The sequence below is a fragment of the Chlamydotis macqueenii genome, chromosome 22 (genome assembly GCF_036417535.1).
Source record: "Chlamydotis macqueenii isolate bChlMac1 chromosome 22, bChlMac1.mat, whole genome shotgun sequence".
In the NCBI taxonomy this organism is placed as follows: domain Eukaryota; kingdom Metazoa; phylum Chordata; class Aves; order Otidiformes; family Otididae; genus Chlamydotis; species Chlamydotis macqueenii.
The window spans coordinates 883,870-908,828 of NC_141577.1; the positions used below are offsets into that span (position 1 = coordinate 883,870).

Consider the following 24,959-nt stretch of genomic DNA (forward strand, 5'->3'; position numbering starts at 1 on the left):
TAAAAAAAAAAAAAAAAAGGAATTTAATACAGCTCTAGGTGCACATTACTGACATCTACTGGATAAAGTCATAAATGGCTGCCCCACTCCAACACCACTGTCCCTGTCCTCAAGCCATTGGAGACCCACAATTTTGGAAGAAATAGCTGTGGATTTGATTCCCACCAGTCCAAGTGCTCACAGTACAGAATACTGTTATTGTGATAATTAGGAAGTTCCTGCTCTGAGACAGTAACTACCTCACATCTATTGTAAGTTATACCATTTTACCTGCACAATTCTATCCAAAACTCAGAAAATCTATTAAGCATAGAAGTTAGAACAAAAAGAAAACAAATTAATCCATGCAACACTTTACAACAATTATGAGTAATTACTCAAGTTCAGTAACCCACAACAAGCATAACATCCCAAACCAGCTGGTCAAGGTGAGACTTTCTACAAAGCAGAATGAACTAGAGGTTATGATCATTAAGAACAAATAAATGATTAATAATTGTTACTTCATGGTTGATAATTAGCTAGTCATCTCACAATTTGGGCTGGCCTTTCCCTTTCCATAAATAGCACCTGACTGACCAGGGAGAGCCCTCACTCTCCTGCGAGCATCACCGCCCTAAACTGCCGTCTAACATCCATAATGGCATTCAGTGGAACCTGGCAGGTCTATGCACAAGAGAACCTCGAAGAGTTTCTGAAAGCTCTTGGTAAGTGCCTAGTCACTTCTGAAATAACTTGCTCGGGTTGCAACACACACTTTGCACGATATCTTTTATTACTGTATTTCTACATCATTTTTCTTTTGTTTGACAGACTACCTGTGGCCAGGTAAGTCCGTTATGTCCAATTTGAAAATTAAAAGAAATTGAAAATCGTACAAATTGATATAGAAAGGTTCAAGATAACCCCCAAATCCCTATCTTAAGAGAAGATGAGTCCCTCATGAAAGAAGAGGTACACCAGAAATCACTTGTTTTGATTAACACATAACTTTATAAATACATTTAACTAGAAACCAGGTGTCAATGACGTATACAGATTTCCGATGTGCTATTAGCAGTGCGGGCACTTTCTACAGCACCAGTGATGACCGTATGTGATAGCTGTTCAGTAATCCGTAAGGAATAGACGTGGTGGTTATGACTTAGTAGGTGCCTACATTCATACAACTGCATCTACCCTCTTGACAATCTTGGCAGAACATTCACACTGGGGTTTTTAAGAGTATATAAGAGATACTCAGTAGAACAGAATTCAGTTACAGATGAAAAGCTAGTCCTACAGTACGATGCCTGAACCAATCCTTCTGCTAAAGATGATACTCTCAAATCCCGCTAGAGACACCCTGATAAAGTAGCTTGAGGCTACTTGCACTGTTGCAGCTCTGAGCAGACAGATAACCTCCACCTCCAATCTCCCTGGCAAGAGGTGAGGGAAACAAAATAATATACACATGGTTTTCGTCATGGAGAAATGCCATCACTTGGAAAGCCGTTACTGAAAGAAACAATACACATTCTGACACAAGATTAACAAATACAGTATCAAATCTATACAGAGTAGATGGAATGGAACAATATGCCCATAGAGAAATGAGGAATCCAAAACAGGATTTGTCTTTTAACTTGGACATCACTTTCTATCTTTTTCTTTATATATTTTGCACCTTTATTGGATAAAAGAATTTGCTATTTCATATCACTACTTCACAACACAAAAAGCCCTTTGTTGCCTTTTTGACAGCATTGCCAGATGACCTTATTAAAGCTGCCAAAGATATTAAGCCTGTTGTTGAAATACAACAAAAAGGAGATGACTTTGTTGTGACATCAAAAACACCCAAGCAATCTGTAACGAACTCCTTTACACTCGGAAAAGAGGCTGACATTACTACTATGGACGGCAGGAAGCTGAAGGTAATGTATTTCAGGAATGAGTGCATCTCCTTTTTCATCCTTATACTTCAGTTTCCGTGTACGAGTGAAACTTGTCTGTACCATTTCCATTAGCATACATTTCTATCATTCCAACAACACAAATGCTTCTTCTAAAACTCCTATTAAAATGCTCTAATCTCCAGTTTAAGTTAGCAGATGCACTTACGAAGCATTGGTATAATTTATTTCCTATTTACGTAGTCCTCTACTTATTCTAATTGAATTCCAAAATCTAAATTTTTAAATAATTTTTAAATCTGCTTCAACAGTGTACTGTGAACATGGTAAAAGGGAAGCTTGTGTGCAAGTCAGAAAAATTCTCTCATGAGCAAGAAGTTAAAGGAAATGAAATGGTGGAGGTAAGTGTTAGAAAATAATGGCATAGTAAGAAAAATCCTGAAGGAAAAAAGTTCTGTGTTGATTAGCTCTTTGCATAGGGTGAATACCTTAAATCCTGGTCCCAAAATTGCTACATTACTTGCAGAATTCCTTACAGGTGCTTAAATCTGCAGATACAGAATTTTAGTATTGCAAAATAACCACAGCTAGTGGAAAATACTATCAGTATCCTTTATTATTCCTGTCTCTTATTAAAGCCAATTGCCTCAGATGACTCTCCTTTAAGCACTGCTCATATATCTAACGCAGCCTGCTCAACACAACTTTTTATTAATTGCTACCCTGGAGCCAGTTCTAGGCACTGAAGTGAGAAGGGCTTTAGCTGTACAGCATGTTGCTGTTGTCTCCTTAAAAATTCCTCTACAATACTATAGCAGTGTTTCCACACTTGGATTTATCCATAGCATTGGCTCTGAAAAGAAAGTAAAGGCTGAGTCAAACCTGAACATTTACAATACACTTATTCCACCTTCAGTTCTTCAAAGTTCTTAGTTCTAAATGCTCAGTGCTGACAAAGAGCTTTTCTCTGTAGAGTTAAGCTCATAAGGCTTCTTAGAAGTGTCCACTTGGGTAAAGATTGCTACAAGAATGACAGTTAACATCAAAGTTGTATGTTTTGGACATACAGCTTCCTAAGTTAATTTTGAGCATCAAACTACTTTTCTAACATTACATAAGTAAAACACCAGGCAAAAGAATCCATTCCTAATTGGATTTCTATTACAGGAAATGAATCTTTCTGGTAGTATCTATTATACCTCTTAAAACAGTGATAAACTGTAGTTGAGGATGGCATTTACATTTAGATTTTTCATCTTCAGAACTGCTTCTGTAAAAAAAATTTTCTTTGGTATGAATGTTATGCACATATTTATAGGCAGGTACTGTAAATGTATTTTCTTGTGGAGTAAGATGGATTTATAAATTAATTACTGAAACTTCTAGCCACTTAGCTACAAACTGACTTCCTGAAGTCTAAATGAAAACCAAGTTCTGCATATTTGTCTTCTACAGACTATAACTTCTGGTGGAGTAACACTTGTCAGAAGAAGCAAGAGAGTTTAAAGACAGATCATCGTCTTTGTGACATCTTTACATCCCCAAAATAAAGTGCAGTTTCCAGAAGGTGTGATCTTTGTTATCTGAAAAAACAGTACAGAAAATAATTACAATTTCTACTCTCCTTTCACACACACATCACTTCCCATTATTTTAAGACTGCATTTTCCCTGTGTACACTTACAGATCCCTTCTGTACTCAAAGTGACATTAACTGGAACATTCTGGTTTAGCATAATAATCCTTGGGAGCAGACAAAAGCTGATATAAACGCTTCTTGATTTCTTACATATCTAGTAACATATTCAGCTTTAGTTCCTTTGTCCAATAAAGTTTGGTGTTCTACTAAAGCCCTTTCTCTGTAACCTAGCCAGCAAAGAACAATTACACGTTTGTTTGGCTGATCTGCATCACGTGTCTGTAACAGGAATAGAAACAGCAATATTTTAAAAGCTATGAAGTATTTAACAGTCATAAACAATTACAAACTAATAATAGGAATGACTGCTCTTAAATTGAAGTACACAAGAGTACAATTAAACATAAACGAGGTACTACAAGAGCAAAGGGAATTAAACACTCTTCCAATTTGCAACATACTCCCAATACCTGCTTGTCACAGTTTAAGTTTCTGAAGCTGAAGAGACTGTTTATATTCAGGTTATGTGTCTCTACTGGAGTGTAAAATGCACAGGACCCATGCCTACAACAGTTTATCCCTTCACTGCTGATTAGATCCTATCACTGTATTAGCAGTCCTTTTTAAGTCACTACAGATTTGTGAGAACTGGTCTTGAGTGTAAAACCTCCATGAAAAAAAAAAGGTGCTGGGCTGATTATGCCATTTAAAGTCCTCATGGGGATGTTTTCTTCCAGTTAAGAGTGCTGAGTCTCCATCTTCCTATGCTAGGAGAAGAGCAGTTTGTGCGGGGGGAGGCTGTGGTTTAGTTAATGACACTTGCAACATGCTATAAGCAATCTGAGAAGTGTATTCTTATCCTGGGAGAAGGCTGTCCTCATGGGAGTTTTACTGGTGTAACCATGCAAGAACCATTGTGTTCATTTTGCCTCCCAGGCAGTTCTAATGCTAAGTACACTTTTGCAGAGTAAATTAAATTCCATGTGAGTTACACATACAGAAGATCAGCAGAACAGAAATCAAGACACTGGTAAAACTCAGGGAGAAGGCTCCTTTAAAGCACCCGTACTGCAAAAAGCCATATAAGAGCTTGAAACACTTCTGTTTGGAAGTTGCTGGGTAACTGCTGCTAACTACACAATGAAACACCACAAAACTGAGCGTTTTCCAACAGTCAATTTGCAGAACACCGCAAATCTTCAACAACCAAATACTCTATCAGTAAGCCCGTAGGCCACAAAATACAAGACACTTCAGGTGTACTTCTAAACTAATGCAGAGATCATTCATTACTCTGAACACTACACTTTTAAAGCCTGTGACAAAGCCTTGGTACACTATGACATAAAATGGGAATGATGTTAAAGTGTATTTGTTTACTTTTAAAGAAACATGAAGGTCTTATTTTGATTCAATGACTGCTCAGATACTTCCCTGCTCACTTGACACAATCTGCCTTGCAAACTTGCTTGTTCCCTGTTCAACCCCTTAGCTGAAAGTTCAACGTCAATACAGGACAACTGGTATACCAAGGCGGCTGAAGTTATAGACCGTAGATACTACATACTGAAAACACGCTAATCCTATATAGAACTTCAGCTGATGCTAAACCACTTGAACACACTAAAAATTCTTTAAAAAATACTTCACATTACTTACTTCACAATTGCGGTGACTCGGTATTTCCAACAACCGTGCCAATCTTTTCAATCCAATGGCAACATTCTGCCACAGGGCATCTCAGACTTACGGGAAATACTCAGTGCATTTCCTTACATGAAGCAGTCCAAACCTGAAGGATTTTGCGAATTTTGTCCCATTGCCCAAAATCACTTATTATTTCTGGATGCCGAACTCTCATAGGTTTGGATAATAGCACTGGATCCACTCTTCCACAAAACTATGTGAATTCTTCCGCAAAGGACTTCATGAGAGTGTTTATAATCTTATTTAGTTCTTGTTCAAAACTGTTCATTTACTATTCTAAAACCTCTGAAAAGGTACTCCTCGCAGCAAGTATTTCTATCCATCACCAAACTCCATTCTTTGGTGATTCCATAGTTTTTCAGAACATCTATTAGAAGGATTTTTTTCTGCTTTGCCATAGCTGTTTTGTGTCATGCACTCCCACCGTAATTTCAGTCTCTAATGTGCTTCCTTGGCTCAATTTTCATGTGATTGAACTTTATCTGTCACTCAAAACCTGTAGAAATGTCACACAATTATGAGCGTGAGATTGCCAGGATATGAACAGCAGTGTCCACCCACCTGAGTTTTCATTCATGTTCAGCCATTAAGAAATGAAAATACGCTAGTGACAGACATCAGGACTGCATCAATTGTAAGTCCTTCTCTCCCATCTGCAGCCCGCTGAAGATTCCTCACACCAGCAAAGATGCAGACACATGGTTTTATTGAATCCTTAATCAAATCACCTGTAACTGTCCAGTCACAGATCTGCCATTTATCTGCCTACATACCTATTACTGAGTGACACATTAAGGTGTTAAGAAATAAGATCTCTACTCGCCTACTTTATTGTTCTTATCACACAGATGGCTTTAGTAAAAAAGAGCTAGTCCTTTGCAGACATCGCTGCCCTACAACTGCCTGATGAAAACTCCTGGGGCACAGCAACACTGTCGGTGACGGGGTGACTAAACAATGATCCCTCGAGCCACGAGAAAAGGCCTTGCACAGTGAGCCTTATGGTCCCACAGCCCAAACTGCCACGGCGTCAGTTCGTTGACCCGGCCAACTGCACGGGAGCGGGCCGCGGCGCCGAGAGGTGACTGCGTGGGGCAGGGAGCGCCCCCCTCGCCGCAGCCGCGGCCCGGCCGCCATCTTGCCCGCGCGAGGAACGCCGCTCGCGCGCTTCTCCCTCTTTCGGCGGGAAAAGACAGCGGCCGCGGGGGGCGGAGCAGGGCGCATGCGCGGGCGGCGCCGGAGGGCGGGGGAGCCGCTCGGGCTCTGAGTGACGGCGGGCGGGCGCGCTCTGCGCGTGCGCGCCTGGCGGGCGGGCGGAGGGCGCACGCGCAGTGAGGGCAGGGCCGGTTTTGGCGCGGCAGTCTCGCCCTTCCCCCGCCCCTTTCCCCCCCCCCGCGTTTTCCTCCTCGCGCGGAGCTCGCGCCGGAAGCGCTGCGGGAAGTCTCGCGAGAGGCGGCGCGCGGGCGGCGGTGTCGCTGCGTGCAGCTCCGGAGGGTCGCTCAGCCGCTCGGCTCCCCGCAGCGCCCGGGCCCTGCCGCTCTCTCGCTCGCTCCCTCTGCCGCCGCCGCCATGTCCCGCTACCTGCGCCCCCCCAACACCTCGCTCTTCGTGCGGAACGTGGCCGACGACACCCGGTGAGTGGGGGCGGGCGCCAGCGGGGCGCGGGGGCTGGCGCAGGCTTTGGCGGGCTCGCTAGGCCGCACGGGCGGAGGGGCGCGGGGACCCTCCCGCAGCCGTGGCAGGGGAGGGGGCGAGGCCGGCCTGCTCCCTTCAGCTTTGCCTTTCTCCCTGCCGTGCCTTGCGCGCCCTTCTCCATTTTGCTGTTCCCTCCTCGCCGTGCTGCTCCATTTCCCTCCCCTCCACGAGGATCGGTTTCAAAACAACGTCCAGAGAGAACAAAGCTCGGCCGGGAGAAAGTGGAACTCTCGGGCCCGCCCTCGGCTGTGTCCAGCGGGAGACCGAGGCGGGATGTGCATGCCCGCTTCGGGGGTGGCCGCCTGTGCCCCTTAGCGATGCTCTGCAGCCGCTGGAGTTTTGAACGCCCTTTTGAAATAGGAGCGGTTTTTACTAGAAGGGAGAGAACAGCGCGTTTGCTATGGGTGTCCCCGAAGTTCTTGGCGTGGATGGTTCCGTTAGTATGGTGATTGCGGCCGGTTCGGTGGAATGTTACTGCGTTAATTGTTATGTACCGTGTCCTCTTGTGACACTCGCTGCAGAGCGGGGGGAAATACAGCGCTTTTTCTTTGTAATAATTGCAGCAAAATTCCATAGGGACTAAATGTGTGCAGTAACTTAGCGAAATGACTTCTCATAGCGAATGTAAATAACTTAAAAGTGTATATTGCACGAGTTCTTATTTATTACTCGGATATTTTTAGTAAACTACTAGATTTCTCCATTTCTGTTTTGTAATTTATCGTGTCCCTTTTGTGTTTATCAGCAGTGAAACATTTATAGAGTATATTAGTATGGAATGCATATGTGAGAGCACTTTTATGTCATTAATTATTGTAGAATTTGCATGGAAGTCCCCGTAAGGTCTGGTTGTGTAAAACGCAAGCAGGAGTTTTCAAATTTGCTGCCTGGGCAGCTTGCACCGAAGTTGTTTGGCAAATAACAGTGCCGTGGGCATGGCGGAATGAATTGGGAACCTTCTTGTGGTCAGAAGAGTAAATAGCTTCAGCTTGATTTTTTTTTTAAGTGCATTTTCTTTCCTCTTTCTGATAGTTTATTTTACTGTAGTTGTAAACTTTTGAAGATAATGTGAATCCTATTGAGGCTTTCACCATAAGCTTGTGATTAGATGGTACGTTCTTCCGAGGTACGGTTTCATTGTGACATCCTGATGTGGGTTGTTGTAGTTGCCTTCTGCTGTCACTGACTGTGTGCACTGCAGATTCTTCCCCAACTGAAGAGAACAAGAAATGGATAATAGTAGCTCTTTCATGGCGCATAAATATGATATTACATCAGACTTTCTCATACAGGTGGTTGTCCTAAAATGACACAAAAGTACGTTTAAAGCATCTGATGTGATTAAGAAAGCTCTCTGTTGAGGAGACCGTAGTTGTTCCAAGTATAGTTACGTATCTGTTGAACAGTTGCGCTCAGCTCTCTTAAAGCCGCCTCTTTGGAAAACCTATCCTAAGGGCGTGAGTTGGTTGCTCACTCAAGTTGTGTTCTGTTTGATGTGGTTGTGAGTATTGATTATCCTATGGAAATGAGTTTGTGTGACTGGTTTCTTCTTGTGCCGTTTCTGTGGATCTTACAGTTGATGTCTGCCTGCTGCAAAAGCATTGTCAAGAGATGCTTTTGAAGTGCTTGAGTAATGATCATTCTTACATGCTTCTTCTCGCTTTCTGCCCACCTTTGCTAGTACAGCTTGCATTGAATTGATCAATATGCATCACTTCTCAGTTTACGCTTCTGTTGTAGAGTTACATTGAACACTGGATTCAAAATGCCGGGTTGTATCTTAAGCATCCTGAGTCTTCAGTGTTTCGGAAAAGCCTACTGTGTCGCTTAACAATGAACTGCTCAAACACCGTTTTCCCAAAAAATGTTTTGCTACATGCATCCTCTGCCAGCTGCTTCCAAAAAGATGGGTGGTCACACTGATTGTGGATTATTGTGTGTGTGTGGATGTTTTGCAACACCTTAAATAGTGAAAAAACATATGAGATATTTGTGATATTCTAGGTCTGAAGACTTGCGTCGTGAATTTGGTCGTTATGGGCCTATAGTTGATGTATACGTTCCACTTGACTTCTACACTCGTCGTCCCAGAGGATTTGCTTATGTTCAATATCCTTTCTTCAGATGGCTGATTAGTGAGGGGTGTTGAAGTTTGAAATTCAAGTTTGTGTAAGAGGTAACAAATCTAAATGAAAAAGCAGTTTACTTTTGTGTTGTATCTAATAAGTGTCTTACTTATATTGTGGTGTTTCGTTATTTTTGAAGATTAACTTCTCTCAATTGTTCTTTGCCTTTTTGCAAAACTTAAATCAAGTTCAGTAATATAAAAGCTTGCTTATGTCACTGAAATTAATACTATATGATTTAAATGAAAATTTATCTCTGAGTCAAATTTGTCTAGCACGTTTTTATTATCACTGGTATGTACGTAAACTTGTGCTTAGCAAACTGTGGCTGGTATTCATTGTTAATTTAACAATTGGGAACTGGAATCACTTGATCAAAGTCAGACTGTATAAAAAATGAGGTGAACTTCTTTCTTTAATATTGTCCCCTAATTTACTGTCCTCTGTTGTTGCCTCAGAATGTAAAGCTGTACAGTATTGGCGACCCCAAAGAGAAAGCATGAAAGAACCTTTAGAGTAGAGTTCAACAATTAAGGCAAGTAGACAAGCCAAAGACCTCTTAAGGATCAGGCTTGAAGAGAAGGGAGAGTTTGGGAAAAGAAAAAATAAAGAAAAGCTGGAAGAAGGACAAGCCATAATGGGAGACAAAGCTTCGCTTTATCTACAAAAGGGGGAAAAAGGTTGTTTTTCAAAGTAAAAGATAAAGCCATCTGTCATTTTTGGCCAAGCATCTCATGACAAGTCCTTCTGACAAGCACTTAAAGAGTTAAAGGTCAAGATGAAGTTGAATGGTGGCCAAGATTAAAGGAGTCATACCTGATGTATCCTACAGAATAACAGTTTTTCTTCTGTTTGTCATGTAAGCAGTAATTTGATGAATTATTCTGGTTTAGTCCATTGACGAAACCTGTAATATTTCTCTTGTGAGTGCTAATTGTAACTGTGGTCTTGAATGAAAGTTCATTCGTTCTTGGTTTATCGAGATACATACCTACAACGTGATAGTTTAGTTTCCGCGTAGATGCTGCTGCTGATGAACTGGGTTGCTACAAGGAGAAAGGCAATTCATTCTTTCAGGTCCCGTAGCTGGAAGAAGGTGTGTGAATTACAGTAGTGGTCAACCTCGCAGATTAAAACTAGTACTGTCTGTGTTACTGACTGTTTGACTCGACTGATAGCGTAGAGGTTTTAGTGCACGCTTTTATCTCAGACTGTTGAAGGTCTGTATACATGTCTGTGGCATTACATAATTTAAACTTAAAAAGAGTTGGGGAAAAAAGGAAAGCTTTATCCCAATCCTGAAATTAATAGACACGTGTTCATTTTGACTATTGGTATGCCTAACATAATTTAAGAACTAGAGTTTAATTTTAGTAAAGGCAGTGTAGCGGAGAGAACTGAATGACCATTAACAAATGTATTTTGAAAAGGATACGTTTATTTTTTTTTTTCCTTGCATAAGTACAAGTGGGAGAAGAAAAAAAAAAAAAGAGTATCACATAGCAACTGCTTGCTGATGGATAAGTTCATGGTCATATTATGAGATTTTAATTTTATTATAGGAGTTCTCAGCTGATGGTTAATTAAAAAATTAGTAGTAGCATGACCAAAAGAACTTTAAAAAAATCCCAAAAGCAAAAAACCCTGTAAAATTAGAAAATTCTTTTAAATACCAAATCTGTAAACTACTCAAATTCCCAAGTACCTTAACACTCGCCACATTTGAAGATGTCCGTGATGCAGAAGATGCTCTCCATAATTTGGATCGAAAGTGGATTTGTGGTCGGCAAATAGAAATCCAGTTTGCACAGGGGGATCGAAAGAGTAAGTGCCTTGCGTGTATTCCATCGGACTGGGATTTTAGCCTTAAATGTTTAGTGCCGGGCAACGTTACGTGTGTTATTAATTGTTGTGATATGTTCTCACTTGTATATAAATAGTATGTGGACGTTTTGCTTTTTATCCAGTAACTATTAGTGACTCATTCTAATTAAAAACAGATAACTAAGTATAACGGTCACATACCACAATCTGATTCTTGCTGCTAGCTAAAAATTCTTCAGAGCTTTCTGTGCAGCTCTATCAAACGTCCTTTGCAGAAACACACTGTTGAAAACTCTTCCTGTCAGAATGAGCAACCCGCTTCCAGTGTGTTGCAATGTTAGTATTGTGTTGAAGCGTATTAGTGATTCTGTGTTGACGTTTTCCAGTGTAGTCCGGTTTCCAGGATTGAGGTAACGTCGTCTTAATTTTCATTTGGCTTCAGGATAAAAGTAATTTTCAAGGTATCTCAATTCAACATGGAACAGAAGTTTTGTTTTCCAAACAGATAATTGTAAAGAAAACTTAACATTTTCCATCCGTTATTTGTATACGTATGCTTAATAGATACAGATATTATATAAAAATTACTCATGCGGTTGGTAGACCTAACATGTACTTGTTGATCTAAAGCAGAACTATTAATACTGTGCAGCTTGGGAATAAAAGCACCTTAAAGATCTTTCAGTTAAAGCTCTCAGAGAGACAACCTAACTGTTCAGGTTTCCCTCAAAGGCGCATATTTGGCTGTTATTGAAGTCAATGCAAATTGTATGTCCTGTGTAGAAACATCGGGATTTTTTCTAAGGTTCTGAACAGAAATTAACAAAATCTACCTTAGTGTTGTGAACAGCAGCACTCAAAACATAAAAGTTGTAGTTGTTTAGTACAGGTAGTGTTCATTACAGCACGGTGTGTTTGAAATACTTTGAGCATGGTCTTTGGATTGAATTGAGAATGGGATTTAATACAAGGGAAAGGTAGCTCTGCTGTTTAGAGAAAATACAGCAGAAGACTAATAAGTTCATTCATTCTTCTTAATTATTTTTATAACTGAGCTTGCAGAGTGAATGTGCATTGTTGTATTGGTGGGGAGAGTGCTTTTAGAGTCAAACCTCTCTCTGTGGCTTCCATTGCTGCTTCTGTATAAGCTGTCTTTTAATCATTAAAGAAGTCTGTGGATCAGGTGGGGCTGTGTAGTCTAGAAAATGGATGTTTAATTAACTCCTTGTTAGCTTTCACTTTTTGGGTAAATTCAGGAATGTTAGAATGTTTCAGTCATGGGTTTGGTCTGTCATACCAGTTTCCAGGTGGCCTGAAATCACCTTAGCCAGTTCTTCGTTTTGCTTTTATGGAGCATTAGTCCTTTCTCACTGGTTTGAGGGGAGTTGGTTGGTGGATTTTTTGTTTTGTTTTGTTTTGGTGGGGGGGGGTGTTCTTCTGGGTGGTGGTGGTTTTTTGTTGTTGTTTTTGGTTTGGTTTGGGTTTTTTTTTTCCCCATAGACTTATAATGCCCATGAGGCTGTATTAATTTTTGTCCAGTGGTTAAGGCAGCAAAAAAGCAAATGGCATAACAACAGTCTCTCAGCTGTCCTTTTCATAAACATCTCTGCTAGAATCATGAATTAAGCTTTCTGCTAAATACCAACTATATGGAATAAGGGTGTCACTGAAGGGAAACTAGGGCGTCTTTTTAACTTAAAATGTTAAATATTGCTCTTTTTTTACAGCACCAAATCAAATGAAAGCCAAGGAAGGGAGAAACCTATACAGTTCTTCTCGTTACGATGACTATGACAGATACAGGCGATCTAGAAGTCGGAGTTATGAAAGGAGGCGGTCTAGAAGTCGTTCTTTTGATTACAGCTATAGAAGATCTTATAGCCCCAGAAAGTAAGTGTAGTGTGTGGTTGGCTTCAACTGCGCAGCAGTCTGTTGGAGGAGAAATACCACATTGACTATTTAATTGTTAAAATTTTGAATAATCTTTTTCTAGACTCACTTTATAATTACTTGTGGGAGTTAAGTATCTTGTACGCTGCATCAAATCTGAAATGTTGAATGAAATTATTCTGTGCTTCATTGAAGAATAACTAAAAGCAATTGCACAGTTTGAAACATAATTTATTAAGCATTTGTGTACATATATAGGTATTTGTCACCATTTTCTTTTTCTGATGTACCTTTTTAGCAGTAGACCTACTGGAAGACCTCGTCGTAGCAGAAGCCATTCGGACAATGATAGGTAAAATTATTTTTACACGCTTTAAATTGAAAACTAGATCACTGTATTCCTTTAACTATAGGTTTTAAAAAAAAGTTTCTCCTGAAAAAAAAAAAAACGGTAAACAATTTTTAATGTACTAGATGTCTAAGAATAGTGGTTTTACATTTAAATCTCCTCTCTCCCCTTTATTCTGATAGGTTCAAACACCGCAATCGATCTTTTTCAAGATCTAAGTCCAATTCAAGATCACGATCCAAGTCACAGCCCAAGAAAGAAATGAAGGCTAAATCACGGTCTAGGTCTGCATCTCACACCAAATCTAGAGGCACTGCTAAAACAGATTCTAAAACACACTATAAGTCCAGCTCAAGATATGAAAAGGAGTCGAGAAAAAAAGAACCAGCTAGATCCAAATCACAGTCAAGATCACATTCTAGATCTAGGTCAAAATCCAGATCAAGGTCATGGACTAGTCCCAAGTCCAGTGGCCACTAACAGTGTATCCATGTTGTTTTTAGGCATGTAAGATTCATTTACACACAGTTCAGTTTACTTAAATTATCAGGAATATGATGTTGCAACAGTGCTAAAAAATATTTTTCTTTGTCAGTTTTCCCTGTAGCCGACAATGGTTAAAATTAAAACAGTGTTGAGAAGCCACTGAGAGAGAGCGAGGGAGAGAATGTCCACTGGGTTAAATGTCATGGGCAGCTACTGATTTGGTTGTGGTGTCTCTATGTATATTTTTGTAAAGATTTGCATTTTTAATGCTTAGATATTGGTGATGACTTGATTGATCGTAACTTGCAGCATTGTCCTATTGAAAATGTCATACCCGTAGAGAAATTGGTACCAGTTTGTGCTGAACAGTTAAACGAACTGTTTAACTTGTTCTTTAACGCTAAACTTTGTGATACAACAGAAGACTGGACAGCTGTAGTGCAACACTGGCTGCTGTGAAATGCAGACTGGCAATTCTATGTTTCCATTGTTCAAAGGCAGGTTTCTGTGTTCTCCATGCCCACTGACACAAGTAGGTTGGTAAATGGAGCTCTATGGAGAGAGATTTTTGAGATTTCTCTTTAACCCTGCCACCTGGAGGGATGGTACTAACAGTGCATGTGCTACACGGGGAGAGAGTTGGTCTTGGAAGCTCATTCTGAGCCTGTGCAGTGTTGTGACTTGTCAGGATAGAGGCTTCACTGCTTTGGCCTGGCTGCTAATACTAAATGTGTGAGGGAAAAAAACAACCTTGAAATGGAAAATTAAATTCAGATTTCAGCAAATGGCAGAGCAACTAAATATTAGGTTGTGTGTACATTTTATGCAGTTTTTGTATCTATTCTAAATTTTAGTGGGCAGTTAACCATAAAATTGCTTAGTTTTCCTGCTGTTAGATACGAGTAGATTGTTTCGAGTTGTGTGTGTACAGTATATAAGAACTAAACTTTTATGCCAATGACTCCTGTGGTTAGTTGGTGTATTCATAGGTATAAAACTGTAGCCATCTCTCTTCTTGAGTAACTGAGGCTTGCTTTCACACATCAAAAAGTATTTGGTCGAGCAAGTCTGAATCACCTCTTCCTCAGAATGGATAGTGGTTTGGTTACAAGATTTCACTTAAGAACAAATGTTTGAAGTTGAATATGAACAAGAGCTGCATCTCTAGCTATTTAGTTAATCACTAATACAGTATATTTAGTAAATTGAATGTGAAAAATAAGAAAACCAGTGTGTAATCTTACCAGTATTTCTCTAGAAGGCAAGATAATTTGTTACGAAAATGGCTTTTGGCGTTGTTTTTTCCTATTTACCTTCAAAAGCCAGCATCAAACACCTAACGTTCCTTGCTGTCTTGTGTAGTAGCGTATAAAGACATTCATTTCAAAAAGTTCCTTTTTAGAGAAATGTCTTAGGTTTGGGTTTTAGTGTTTTCAGCAGGGCCTTGGGAGAAATGCAGATGGCTTTTAAGTATTGGCAGCGGAACGTGCTTAGGGGGTTGATTCTAGAACCTTTGTACATTTGATAGTATTTCTAACTTTTTCTTTACTGTTTGCAGTTAATGTTCATGTTCTGCTATGCAATCATTTATATGCACGTTCCTTTAATTTTGTAGACTTTCCTGGATGTATAGTTTAAAAACAGCAAAAAGTCTATTTAAAACTGTAGCAGTAGCGTGCAGCTCTAGCAGAGGAAAGTTGTGGGATTAAACTTTGTATTTCCTTTCTTATAGAGGCTTCTAAAAAGGTATTTTTATATGTTCTTTTTAACAAATATTGTGTACTACCTTTAAAACATCGATGTTTTGATCAAAATAACTAAAGACCCAGCTTATTTTCTGCTTGCTGTAAATTTAGCAAACATGCTGTAATAAAAAAAATGAAGGAAATACTGATCCGCTGGAATTATTGTAGCTTTAGAATTTGACTCCAGAGCATGGTTAGGAGTAGAGCTATGCATCCCTTATGGAGTACAATCCTTACTATGGTATTCCAGTAGTCGGGAATTTATCCTTTGATGTCTGAATATAATCTCACATTTTTAAAGGGGTACTAGACAGAATAAGAATGATAAGCATATGTTTTACTGTGATGTATCAGAAATTACTTTTGCATTAATTTTCCTCATTGCTGGATGGACTTCCCTCTGATTGTAATCAGATGTTATTAGCCAGGTGATGAACTACTTAAAATCAGCAATTGAAGATTCGTGTAGAACCGAATTTCTAGTGTCACCCTAGCGATTTACATTTGCCATATCAAAACTTACACCAGCAGTGGTCCTCTAGAAGGTGGTAAAATTTTGCTGATGATATTTAAAATTTGAACTGCCTCCTGGCACTTGTGGTATTTACAACTAGTTCTTCTTGTGCCACTGGAGAAAAAACTCTGAAAAGCACTTAATTGCTTTGCTAAACCCACTCTTTACACCTGAGTTGAGCTGTGATTAGCTGTCCATAAAAATGGCTTGTAGCAGCAGAAACCCCACCCATTTTCAGCTTTCTTAAAAGAATGTAGACTTCAGGGCTAAAGTCCCGCTTAAAAGCGGTCCGCCTGACTGTGTCTGGGAAGGTGTTTTTGTCAGCAGCCTGCAAGGGATCGCTGTAATTGATGCTCACGTCAGTCCCGCCAGAATTACAGCTGGGTCAGCGGGGAGGAGGGAGGAGAACACCTTTGTGTCCAGGCTGAGGTTCTGATCTGAGACTGCAGAGTAACAGTAACTGAACCTTAACTGTTTTGTCAGCATGTCCTTGTATTGTGTGCCTCAACATTTATGTACAGCACAGTTTACTTTTTTTTGTTGTTGTTTTGAAAATCCAATTCATTGCAAGTATAATGTAGTATCTGACAGTTCTGATGGTTCTTTCTTTCTCTCCCAGAGGTAGGACTAAACTTTGACTTGACTTGTGTATATGAACAAGCCAGAAAAGCCGAACACAAACCCACGATGTTTCAAGAGTGCATGAATAAAGATGTTGTCCTAGTTCTTGCTCCCATGGAAAAATTGTGAAGAAGCTGTTCTGTGGGCCTTTCAGTTGGGGACGAGTTAGCAGGATGTGGCCAAAAGGGCAGGGAATGTTTACGCATTCGTGCGAGTCAAGCCACAGCCCATCTAGATAACATCTCCCTTCCTTGATGCAGGTGTCCTAGTCCTGCTCCAAAAAAAGCAGTAGCCTGTCTTGTGCAAGCTACCTGCAGGTTATGCACAGCTGGAATGCAAGAACATACGCAGGCTACAAAAGATCATGTATAGGCATCTTTCTTTTGGAGTCTCAAGAATGGTGGGAAATATGTTTTTCTGTGGTAAAATAGATTTTGTCATTCCTGCAAAATTTGTAGAATTGAAGTAGCGTGTAAAAATTCTGCTGAAAGTAATGGCTGTGCTCCAGGATATCTACAGCGTATTGATTTATCTCAGCAGTAACAGAAGGCTCTATTGGAACTTCTTTTTCACCAAAAGTCCATGCACCCAACTGAGAATTAAAAATCTTAAATTTAGTGGTTAAGTAGCTGGGTGTTTAAATTAGGGACTGTGATAGACTGGTTTCTGAAAGCTAAATGTTATCCTTTCTATGTCTCTTAAAGATGTTTAAATGTACAGTATAATGGCTTTATTCGAAGTGGAAATTTCAATTCACATGTTATTTTGAGCTCTCTTCTTGGAAAGAGCTTTTTTTTTCCGTACTGTTCAGTCTGGGGTAACAGCTGGAACTATGTTCAGAGAAGGGCAATTGGATTGATCTACTCTGCAGCACTGCTACTTGAGTTTTTGGCAGGGATGTTGCAGATTAACACTTTGAAGTACAAAGGGATAAACTTACACATTTTTAGGACATAAGCACCCATTAATAATTGCTGGTTTTCTCCATTTATCTTGTAACTTGCTTAAGAAGTCTGTAGTCCATTGCTATAATATTTGTCTAAAGATGCTCTTACTGATGAGACTATTCTAGGAAGGGAAGACTATGTACCCTGTAGTGTGTTTGATCAAAAGATGCTGATGTTTTATTCATACACATCCTTTCCTCTTGAGTTTTGTGTTCCATCTGTGCAAATAACCCTGTGAATCGGGAATAAAATGTACAAGTTTTGACTATAACTGGAGAGCACCTTCTGACTTAATTAATCCAGCCGTAGTCTGTGGAGCCTGAGCGCTGACTGCCCCAGGAAGCTCCCCTGGCCCTGAGCCCGCGACCCGTCCGCCGAGGCTGAGCTGAGGCTGCGCCTGCTCAGACTGGCTTCTCTGGGTTGCAGTCCGCCTCCCCTGGGCACAGCCTGCAGCCCTCCGCAGCTGCTTTGTCTCTCAGGGTGACAGCAGTGTCATTCCAAGCCCTGTGTTCACGAGGCACGAACGCGAGGGCTGTAGCTGAAGGAACTGTCATTCCAGCTTCTCCTGACTCTCAGCCTGAGGAGATGCGCAGAACAGTGCCTGGGGTTCTCAGGCTGCAGATTCTTCATTTCTAGAATTTAAAAGCTTCTTGCCAGTTAAGGATACGAAGGGTGGTAGTTAAATGCACTGATCAGCATTTGGAAGCGTCAGAGCTTCATAGAATTCTTTGAGCTGCCAAAATGACGTGATCCCACTTTTCCATTCCCCTCTTAAAATAAATAGATGCTTTTAGGGGGTGAAAAGTTTAGTTTATTTAAATTTTTGTTGTTTCCAATTTGCACATACACAGTAATTGGCAATTTCAAGTCGAGTACACACAGTTGTAACCGGGATCCAGCTCACGCGCTGGTGAAGGTCCGGGCCACGGAGACCCGAGTTTAAGGACTCCCAATTCCATCTCATTTGGAGCAACAGATTTGTAAACATCAACCAGCTGCCAGTGCATTTTGAACGCACAGAAAAAACATCTCCAGGAACACTCCACAACCTGCAGAACTCCCTGTCACGGTAAAGCACCTTTTAGTAGTTACTGTATGTCGACAGAGCCTTGCAGTCTGCTTTCACAGTTCAGCTGTTTCTGCTGCAGGGTCAGCTGAACTGCGACAGCAGCGAGAAGGACGTGCTGGCAGCGCCGGCGCCCGGGCTGGGCAGCATGTCAGCAAGCCCTGGGACAGCACTGATGCGTCTTGAGAAACCCAAACTGTTAACAATACATCGAGCACCCAGACTTAGCGATTGGCATTTCTTAGGAAACATCCACCTTGATTTCACACACCTTAGTTTTTCCTCATTTGCTACACACCTCTCCTATACATCCAGGACATCATTACCTTAGATTGGAACAGCTTTTTTTTTTTTTTTTTACTAAAAAATTCTAAATAAGCCTCTTTCGCACTGTTTACTTTAAAAACAAGCTCATGACCGAGTAAAACATACATATTCACTGTATGTGAAGTGCAAGGGCACAGCCACAAATGTGTTGTGTTTTTTTTTAAACAAAATATTTTTTTTTTTTTTTAAATCAGGCCACGTGTTCAACATGGTCATCTTACATTCAGCAGTTTTGTACTAAAAATACTTCTGTGCAGGAAAGCCCAGCAAAAATGTACATATGCTACAAAGTTTTACACTTATATACATGGCTCTGTCTTCCCTATGAAAACACTTTAATACCTGCCACAAACTACTGTAACTTAAAGCAGCTATTACAGGGTAACCAATTTAAGAGCAGCCTCAGGAGCTACACCTCTTTCTCTATTTTAAACATCGATACAAAAATGTATTTCAGAACTCATCAGTGCAATTGGAATACAAAGCATTTTTTTGTTTCAGTTTTTGGCAGTCGTCTGGCAATGCAGTGTCACCAGTTGGCACAGTCCGACGTGGTGCAGTTCAGTGAAGTAGCGCTAGAGCCGCAGAGAGACGGCCACCGCTCTGCCTGGCCTGTTCCTCCCTCCCTTGGAAAACGTGCACCCGTGTTTCCTACACCTGCGTTAGTCACAGGGCTGCAATGCTTGTGCACCAATTCAAGAGTGCCTAGTCAAGCTCACGGGTAGAAACGAGAATCATCTGTTTTACCAGTGCCTCGGTAGAGGCCTCCTCTGCTCAGCAAGTCCGGTTTTATTTACCTAGCAAATTCTACGCAAGTTCGAAAGGCAGCAGAGTACCCAACTGAAGCATTCAGTGCATTCTGTCCCGTTCGTGCTGCACTAAGTTAGGCAGACTTGACTTTCTAACACCATGCCAAAAAGCAGTCACAGTTCCAATTCTGCGGCCGTCCCATTCACTCTTAATAAGTTCAGTAAAGGGCAGCTGTCTGGGATTTGATCAAATGGGCTCTAGAGAGAACACCTGCTTCACAAGGAACATGGCACGCACCTTTCGAGGTGACACAAGGGGAGTGGGACCTGCCCCTTCTCTTTCATACGACTAACTACATGCAGCAAGAACGTCTCGTTCTCTGTGCCTGTGCATCCGGAGTCAGCAACAATTCTCAAATTTGAAACCCTGTAAATTTAAATAATGTTTAAAATATAAAAAGTTACATCTCAAGCCTGGACTTTAAGTAATGTTTTAAGCTGAAATGTCATTATTTCTTTATCAGAAGGTTTAAAAGAAACAGGTACCCAGTGACTCGGTGGCTTAGGAAGAACACTTGGTGAGGGTGGCTCACTAAATTTTGCTCCAGCATAGTTCTGATTGGTCTGCGGTGTGAAAAACAGGTTGCGATTCGATAAAGTAGGACTCCAATTTTGATTACTGGGGAAATGAACATTGCTCTTTCCCCCTTTCTGCATGGCCTGCCACGCACCAGATGATGAGTTGCATCCAGGGCCTCTTTCTTTCTTCATGTAGGTCTTCATCTGCGAATTCTGGTCTTTATTCTTCTGCCTGTTTTTAAGTTGTTGATGGTTCTTGGTGGTACTTCTAGACTGGGGAACTGGAATGTTGAATCTTTCTCCACCACCCATCTTCAACTTAAATGTCACCTGTGAAAATGGGAAAAAGTCCATGGTTTGCATTACTTATTTATTTATTTATTTTGTTTAAACAGAAAGCATTTCAGAGTGGCTCTGGATTCTAAGCAAGGGAACTGAAGTTACTTGCATCAGTTTAAAGTAGTGTTTTTTTCTCCTTTACTGGACACCGCTTCAGTAATACCCAAGAACTCAGTGGCACGCTCATGAGAATGTATTCTAACGCAGCCAAGCTTCGAGTGGGAGATTACGGACTCTAGAGTGGCTCAGCGACTCTGCTCCTCACAGCTGACCAGCAGCAACCCATCCTTCGGGAACGGCGCCCCAGTCCCCTTACCAACAATCTCACCTTTGTCTACCTAGTTATAACCGCCGGTCCCCCACGCAGCCCAACTGCTACGCAAACCACTTTTCTCCTCAGCAAAAGGTGTTACCAGAAGAGTGTGAAAGACGTGTTGCTTGCAAAATCCAGTACCAAATTAAGGTGTCGGTATTTAATCCTCAAGATACTGAAACCAAGCTTGTTAGGTGTCACAAGCTTGATCTAACAAGATCTGGGCACAGTTTGCACTGATAAAGCCACTCCCCAGTCTTTCTCTAAGTCCAAGAATTACTCTGATAAACCCAAAGTGAACGGAAAACAACCTCAAATGGAAAGCAGCCATCTGAAACGACTTCCAAAGCAGCCACCCAGATGCTATCGCACAGTACTTGGCACCTTCCTGCGACCCTCCTACACTATACCACTCCTCTCCCACCCCCACTTACCTTTCAGTTGTCTTCTCAGATTCGATTCTTCGCTCCAACTCTTGTCCCCTTTCTTGCTTCCAAGCCTGGAAGAGTAGGTGCTGCCTTTTGTTGGACTCCTTCCTTTGACTAGGAATAGGAGTTTTCATGGGCTGATCTGCTGTGTTCAGCCAGGGAGCCGAGCCCAGCATCAGATTCTCGGCACAGAAGCTCCAAGGGAGAAGTCCCACTGCATAAATGAGAAAGAAGTTTGAACTCAGGTTAAGGAAACAATTTTTTCTCTTTCAAATTTAAAAAAAAAAAAAAAGCTGAAATAAGTCAGAGAACTCATAAAGTCAGTTGTGTCTGTTACTTGTTGAAGATGGCAATATGCTTCAAACTTCAAGAAAAAAAAAAAAAAAAAAGACCACAATAGTATTTCTTACTCTATTTACATAAACTTCACCGTACTTAGCATTTCACAAAGAACAGCATTTTTATCATGCTCTCTCTATATATCTTCAGAAATATTTTAATTAAGGAGAGGCAAGCAAAAACCTTATCATTTTTTTTAACAGGGAAAAGAAGTCGAATACAATGGAAAAATACTGAACTCTTAAGGAACTAGCGCTTAAACGCATCACTCCTGAGCACAAAGAAACCCTTCCTGAAACCGGTCCCTTGAGAACTCGCCCGCCCAGCTCTATGGGACCAGGACAGGAAAGCACTGCCCAGAATTACTGCCCACAGAAACTGACCCCAAGCGTCCCAGCGCTTCCCATGAAGCCAATCACACCCGTAAACCCTCCTCCAGACATTACAAGAGCGCAATTCGTAATTCGTCAGCTGTTTTTTTCACCTTTCTTAGGAAAATAATTCCTTATTAACTTTAAAAACAATTTCCTGTTTAGCCCATCCTCTCTTGAAATCTTATTTAAGGTTTTAATCTTAAGGCACTCCAATCTGTCCGCCTCCCAATCGACGTGTCACTCTTCACTAATCGGCATCCTCAGTCCATCTCTACCCAAAAGCTACAGGAAGAGCCACCCATCCTCATTTCCAGCTTTCACCTTGCTGTGACTAAAAAAGGGCCGAGGCAACGTCATTAGCACAAACCAAGCTGCTGTTTGCTCCCACTGGAGCAGCCCTCGCGGGCTCGGCGCTTGCCAGACTCCGTCCGTTCGTCTCCAAACCTTCTCCCGTCTTCTGCCTACAACCCGCGGTTCCTCGTCCCGCCCGATCCCGCGGGGAGGCCCCGTCCCCACTTTCCCAACAACAGAGCAGCCCAAAGACAGCACAACATGGCGGCAACAGCGCCCGGCCCTTCCCGCACCGCACCTCCCTTACCGACTTCTGTCCGTCTCGCTCGCCCACAAGCACAGACACACACACACGGGCCTCTAGGAGCTGACACTGCTGCACCTCCGCCGTCGCTCTCCGACACCCCCCCCCCCCCAAAGCACAGCCGAGCCCCTCCGCTGCCCCTCTGTCTCCAACACAAAATGGCGGCCCCCTCCCTATGCCATATAGCATCCTTACCCTCCTCCCCCCTCCCCAGACCACCCTGCTCCAGCCAATAGGAGTGCGCTGCCTGCTCCCTCCGCCAATGAGAGTCAGGCCCCGCCTGTTGCCGGGAGGGGACGGGGCAGACTGGCCGCCGCGGGCGGGCGGGGCCGCTATTCGAATTCTCCTCAGCGCAGGGCAGCTCGGGAGTGCGGCCGCGCTGAGGCCTCGGCCCCTTTGTCCCCGGGCGGCGGCCCCTCCGGCGGGCACGGCCCCGAGAGTCCCCGGGCAGCGCTCCCCAGCCCCCCGGTCACGGCCCCGAGAGTCCCCGGGCGGCGCTCCCCAGCCCCCCGGTCACGGCCCCGAGAGTCCCCGGGCGGCGCTCCCCAACCCCCCGGCCGCGCAGCCATTTTCCCCCCTCGCTCGAGAATTAGCACAACAAAAGGTAGGGGATGGCCGCGCCAGCTGCCGCTTGGGGTTTAAAGAGGTAAAATAATTAACAAAAAAAACCAAACCCAAAATACACTCTCCGGCTGTAAGAGGGTCCCAAGGGGCGGGGATACGGCGAACAAAGAGCGAAACCCACCCCCCGCAGGGATCGCCTGCGGCTTTCAGATCTCCAAATGGAGCATCTCGAGCCCATACGCCACACCTGCTTTTATTTAAATAATTTGTAAATGCTGAATTATTAAAAAGAACTAAGAGGTATTTTCAATATCAAAATGTAGGGAAAGGCTTGAAGAAAAAAGCTCCCACACTCTTAGACTACTGTTGTGGGAAGGGATTCCGAACTGCAGAGCCCCTGGCACTGGCTGCTGTTTGTGTTCATATTCACAAACTCTTATTTTGCCTCAAGGGATGCTTACACGGAAACCCACGAGATGTGGCCTTTACCCTGTACAGGCTGAACGGAAATAACCAAGACAAGAAGCCTGCACGCTCTCAGGACAGCTCCTGCTCGCTGTCCACCACTGAGGGGCCAGCCAAGCACTGCGCTCTGCACCAAGGACCAAAAAAAGGAATCTGAAAACAGAATAGAAAGCAACTAATTCAGTTTAATCAGCTCCGGGGCGGGGGAAAAGTACGTAGAAACAACACATGAAGACTCAAAGTTTAAATTTTCATGTATGGATATATTGAAGGGTTCATTGAAGTACTCCACATTTATAACTACAAAATGGACAAATCCCTCCTTCCTCCTTTGTCTGTAAACCACTTAAAACAGAGCCGGTTTGGTTTCTCAGTGCTCAGCACCTGGTATCACACAGGGCTCTCGACCATCGCAGGGTCTTCAGGCACTAACAGGACAAAGGCAAGTACTCTGAAGAGAAACTGCATCTGTAAGAAGTTTGTGTTTCATTATGCAGTGTTATTGAAGAAAACATGGTCTGTTTTAATACACAAGATGTGTTGACATAACCAAGCCCAGACCTTTGTTCATGTGCTTTATTGTATGTTTGCACAAACCAAGCTGCGATTATTTTTTCCTCCCTTTGCTCTGTGTTTCTTGGCACTTACATGTTATGTCTAAGATACTTTTAGCAGCTTTCATCTAGATAGAAGACAACAGTATCTGCTCTAACCACACACTTAAGCCTTGAAATTCCACTAATTATCTCAAACAACTCTCCTGTCCTGCACATCAGCAGATTTTCGCTTTGGTTCTATCTTTAGTGTGTTTGTATCTGCTAAAACATCTCGATGTGTAGATGTTTTTAAGTCAGGACATGTCACTGAGATTTAGAAACAGCATTTTTACTGGCTGTACGTGTGCTCTTTTGTCTGGGGAGCAGAACAGCCATGTACGTTTCAATTCAGATCAACAGTGACACAAGGTCTGGCACTTTTTCCTCATTATCTTTTAGATATATCAAAAAAAAAAACAAACCAAAAACGTCTTTCAGAATTGGTTTTGAGGTCAGACACATTTAGCCAGGAGGGGAGCAGAAAGCGTCAGTGATAAACCACTCCTGTACTTGTGCATAAACTATTTCACTGAAACACGCCAGGACACCAGTTGAATGCTGCAGTGAATTGTGTGTTTCGGAGTTCAAGCAGGAGCACAAGGGGTATTTTTTAAATCAAAAGAGCAAGCAGTCCAGAATCTCCAGAACACCACAATGCCCAACTTGCAAACAAAAATAAAGCTACCCACGCTTCACACTTCAGCTGCTAAAGCCTTGGGCAGGTTTCCTATCCCGCAGTGGATGAGGGAGATGTTCCCAGAGCTACGGTAACTGGAATGCATACAGG

General features: G+C 42.1%; 3 protein-coding genes and 1 long non-coding RNA gene across 8 annotated transcripts; 3 read left to right on the forward strand and 1 right to left on the reverse strand.

Annotated features, from left to right (window-relative positions):
* The first annotated feature begins 601 nt into the window (after window positions 1-601).
* Window positions 602-3,461, forward strand: LOC104477528 (fatty acid-binding protein, liver). Its single transcript, XM_010117667.2, has 4 exons — window positions 602-707; window positions 1,744-1,916; window positions 2,207-2,296; window positions 3,351-3,461. Exons 1-4 carry the CDS (start codon window positions 641-643, stop codon window positions 3,399-3,401), a joined length of 381 nt encoding a protein of 126 aa, XP_010115969.1. The 5' UTR covers window positions 602-640; the 3' UTR covers window positions 3,402-3,461.
* A 3,232-nt stretch (window positions 3,462-6,693) lies between these two features.
* Window positions 6,694-17,709, forward strand: SRSF10 (serine and arginine rich splicing factor 10). 4 transcript variants are annotated; one of them, XM_086764774.1, is made up of 7 exons: window positions 6,694-6,875; window positions 8,941-9,045; window positions 10,783-10,886; window positions 12,614-12,776; window positions 13,075-13,128; window positions 13,308-13,409; window positions 16,490-17,709. In XM_086764774.1, exons 1-7 carry the CDS (start codon window positions 6,811-6,813, stop codon window positions 16,506-16,508), a joined length of 612 nt encoding a protein of 203 aa, XP_086620900.1. In that variant the 5' UTR covers window positions 6,694-6,810; the 3' UTR covers window positions 16,509-17,709. The 4 variants fall into 4 exon arrangements, with proteins under 4 accessions (XP_086620900.1, XP_086620896.1, XP_086620898.1 ...); XM_086764773.1 differs by lacking the exon at window positions 16,490-17,709 and adding an exon at window positions 9,521-9,921 and having other exon boundaries at window positions 6,832-6,875; window positions 8,941-9,112; window positions 10,765-10,886; window positions 13,308-16,453; XM_086764770.1 differs by lacking the exon at window positions 16,490-17,709 and having other exon boundaries at window positions 13,308-16,453.
* A 517-nt stretch (window positions 17,710-18,226) lies between these two features.
* Window positions 18,227-22,706, reverse strand: PNRC2 (proline rich nuclear receptor coactivator 2). Of its 2 annotated transcripts, none has more exons than XM_086764775.1 (3): window positions 22,551-22,706; window positions 21,246-21,453; window positions 18,227-20,489 (listed from the first exon to the last, which is right to left on the reverse strand). In XM_086764775.1, exon 3 carries the CDS (start codon window positions 20,469-20,471, stop codon window positions 20,049-20,051), a length of 423 nt encoding a protein of 140 aa, XP_086620901.1. In that variant the 5' UTR covers window positions 20,472-20,489; window positions 21,246-21,453; window positions 22,551-22,706; the 3' UTR covers window positions 18,227-20,048. The 2 variants fall into 2 exon arrangements, with proteins under 2 accessions (XP_086620901.1, XP_086620902.1); XM_086764776.1 differs by lacking the exon at window positions 22,551-22,706 and adding an exon at window positions 21,577-22,025.
* Window positions 22,707-23,026: 320 nt separating this feature from the next.
* LOC147598032 (uncharacterized) lies at window positions 23,027-23,932 on the forward strand. Its single transcript, XR_015260933.1, has 2 exons — window positions 23,027-23,151; window positions 23,610-23,932. It is a non-coding gene; the product is annotated as an uncharacterized LOC147598032 (long non-coding RNA).
* Window positions 23,933-24,959: the final 1,027 nt, after the last annotated feature.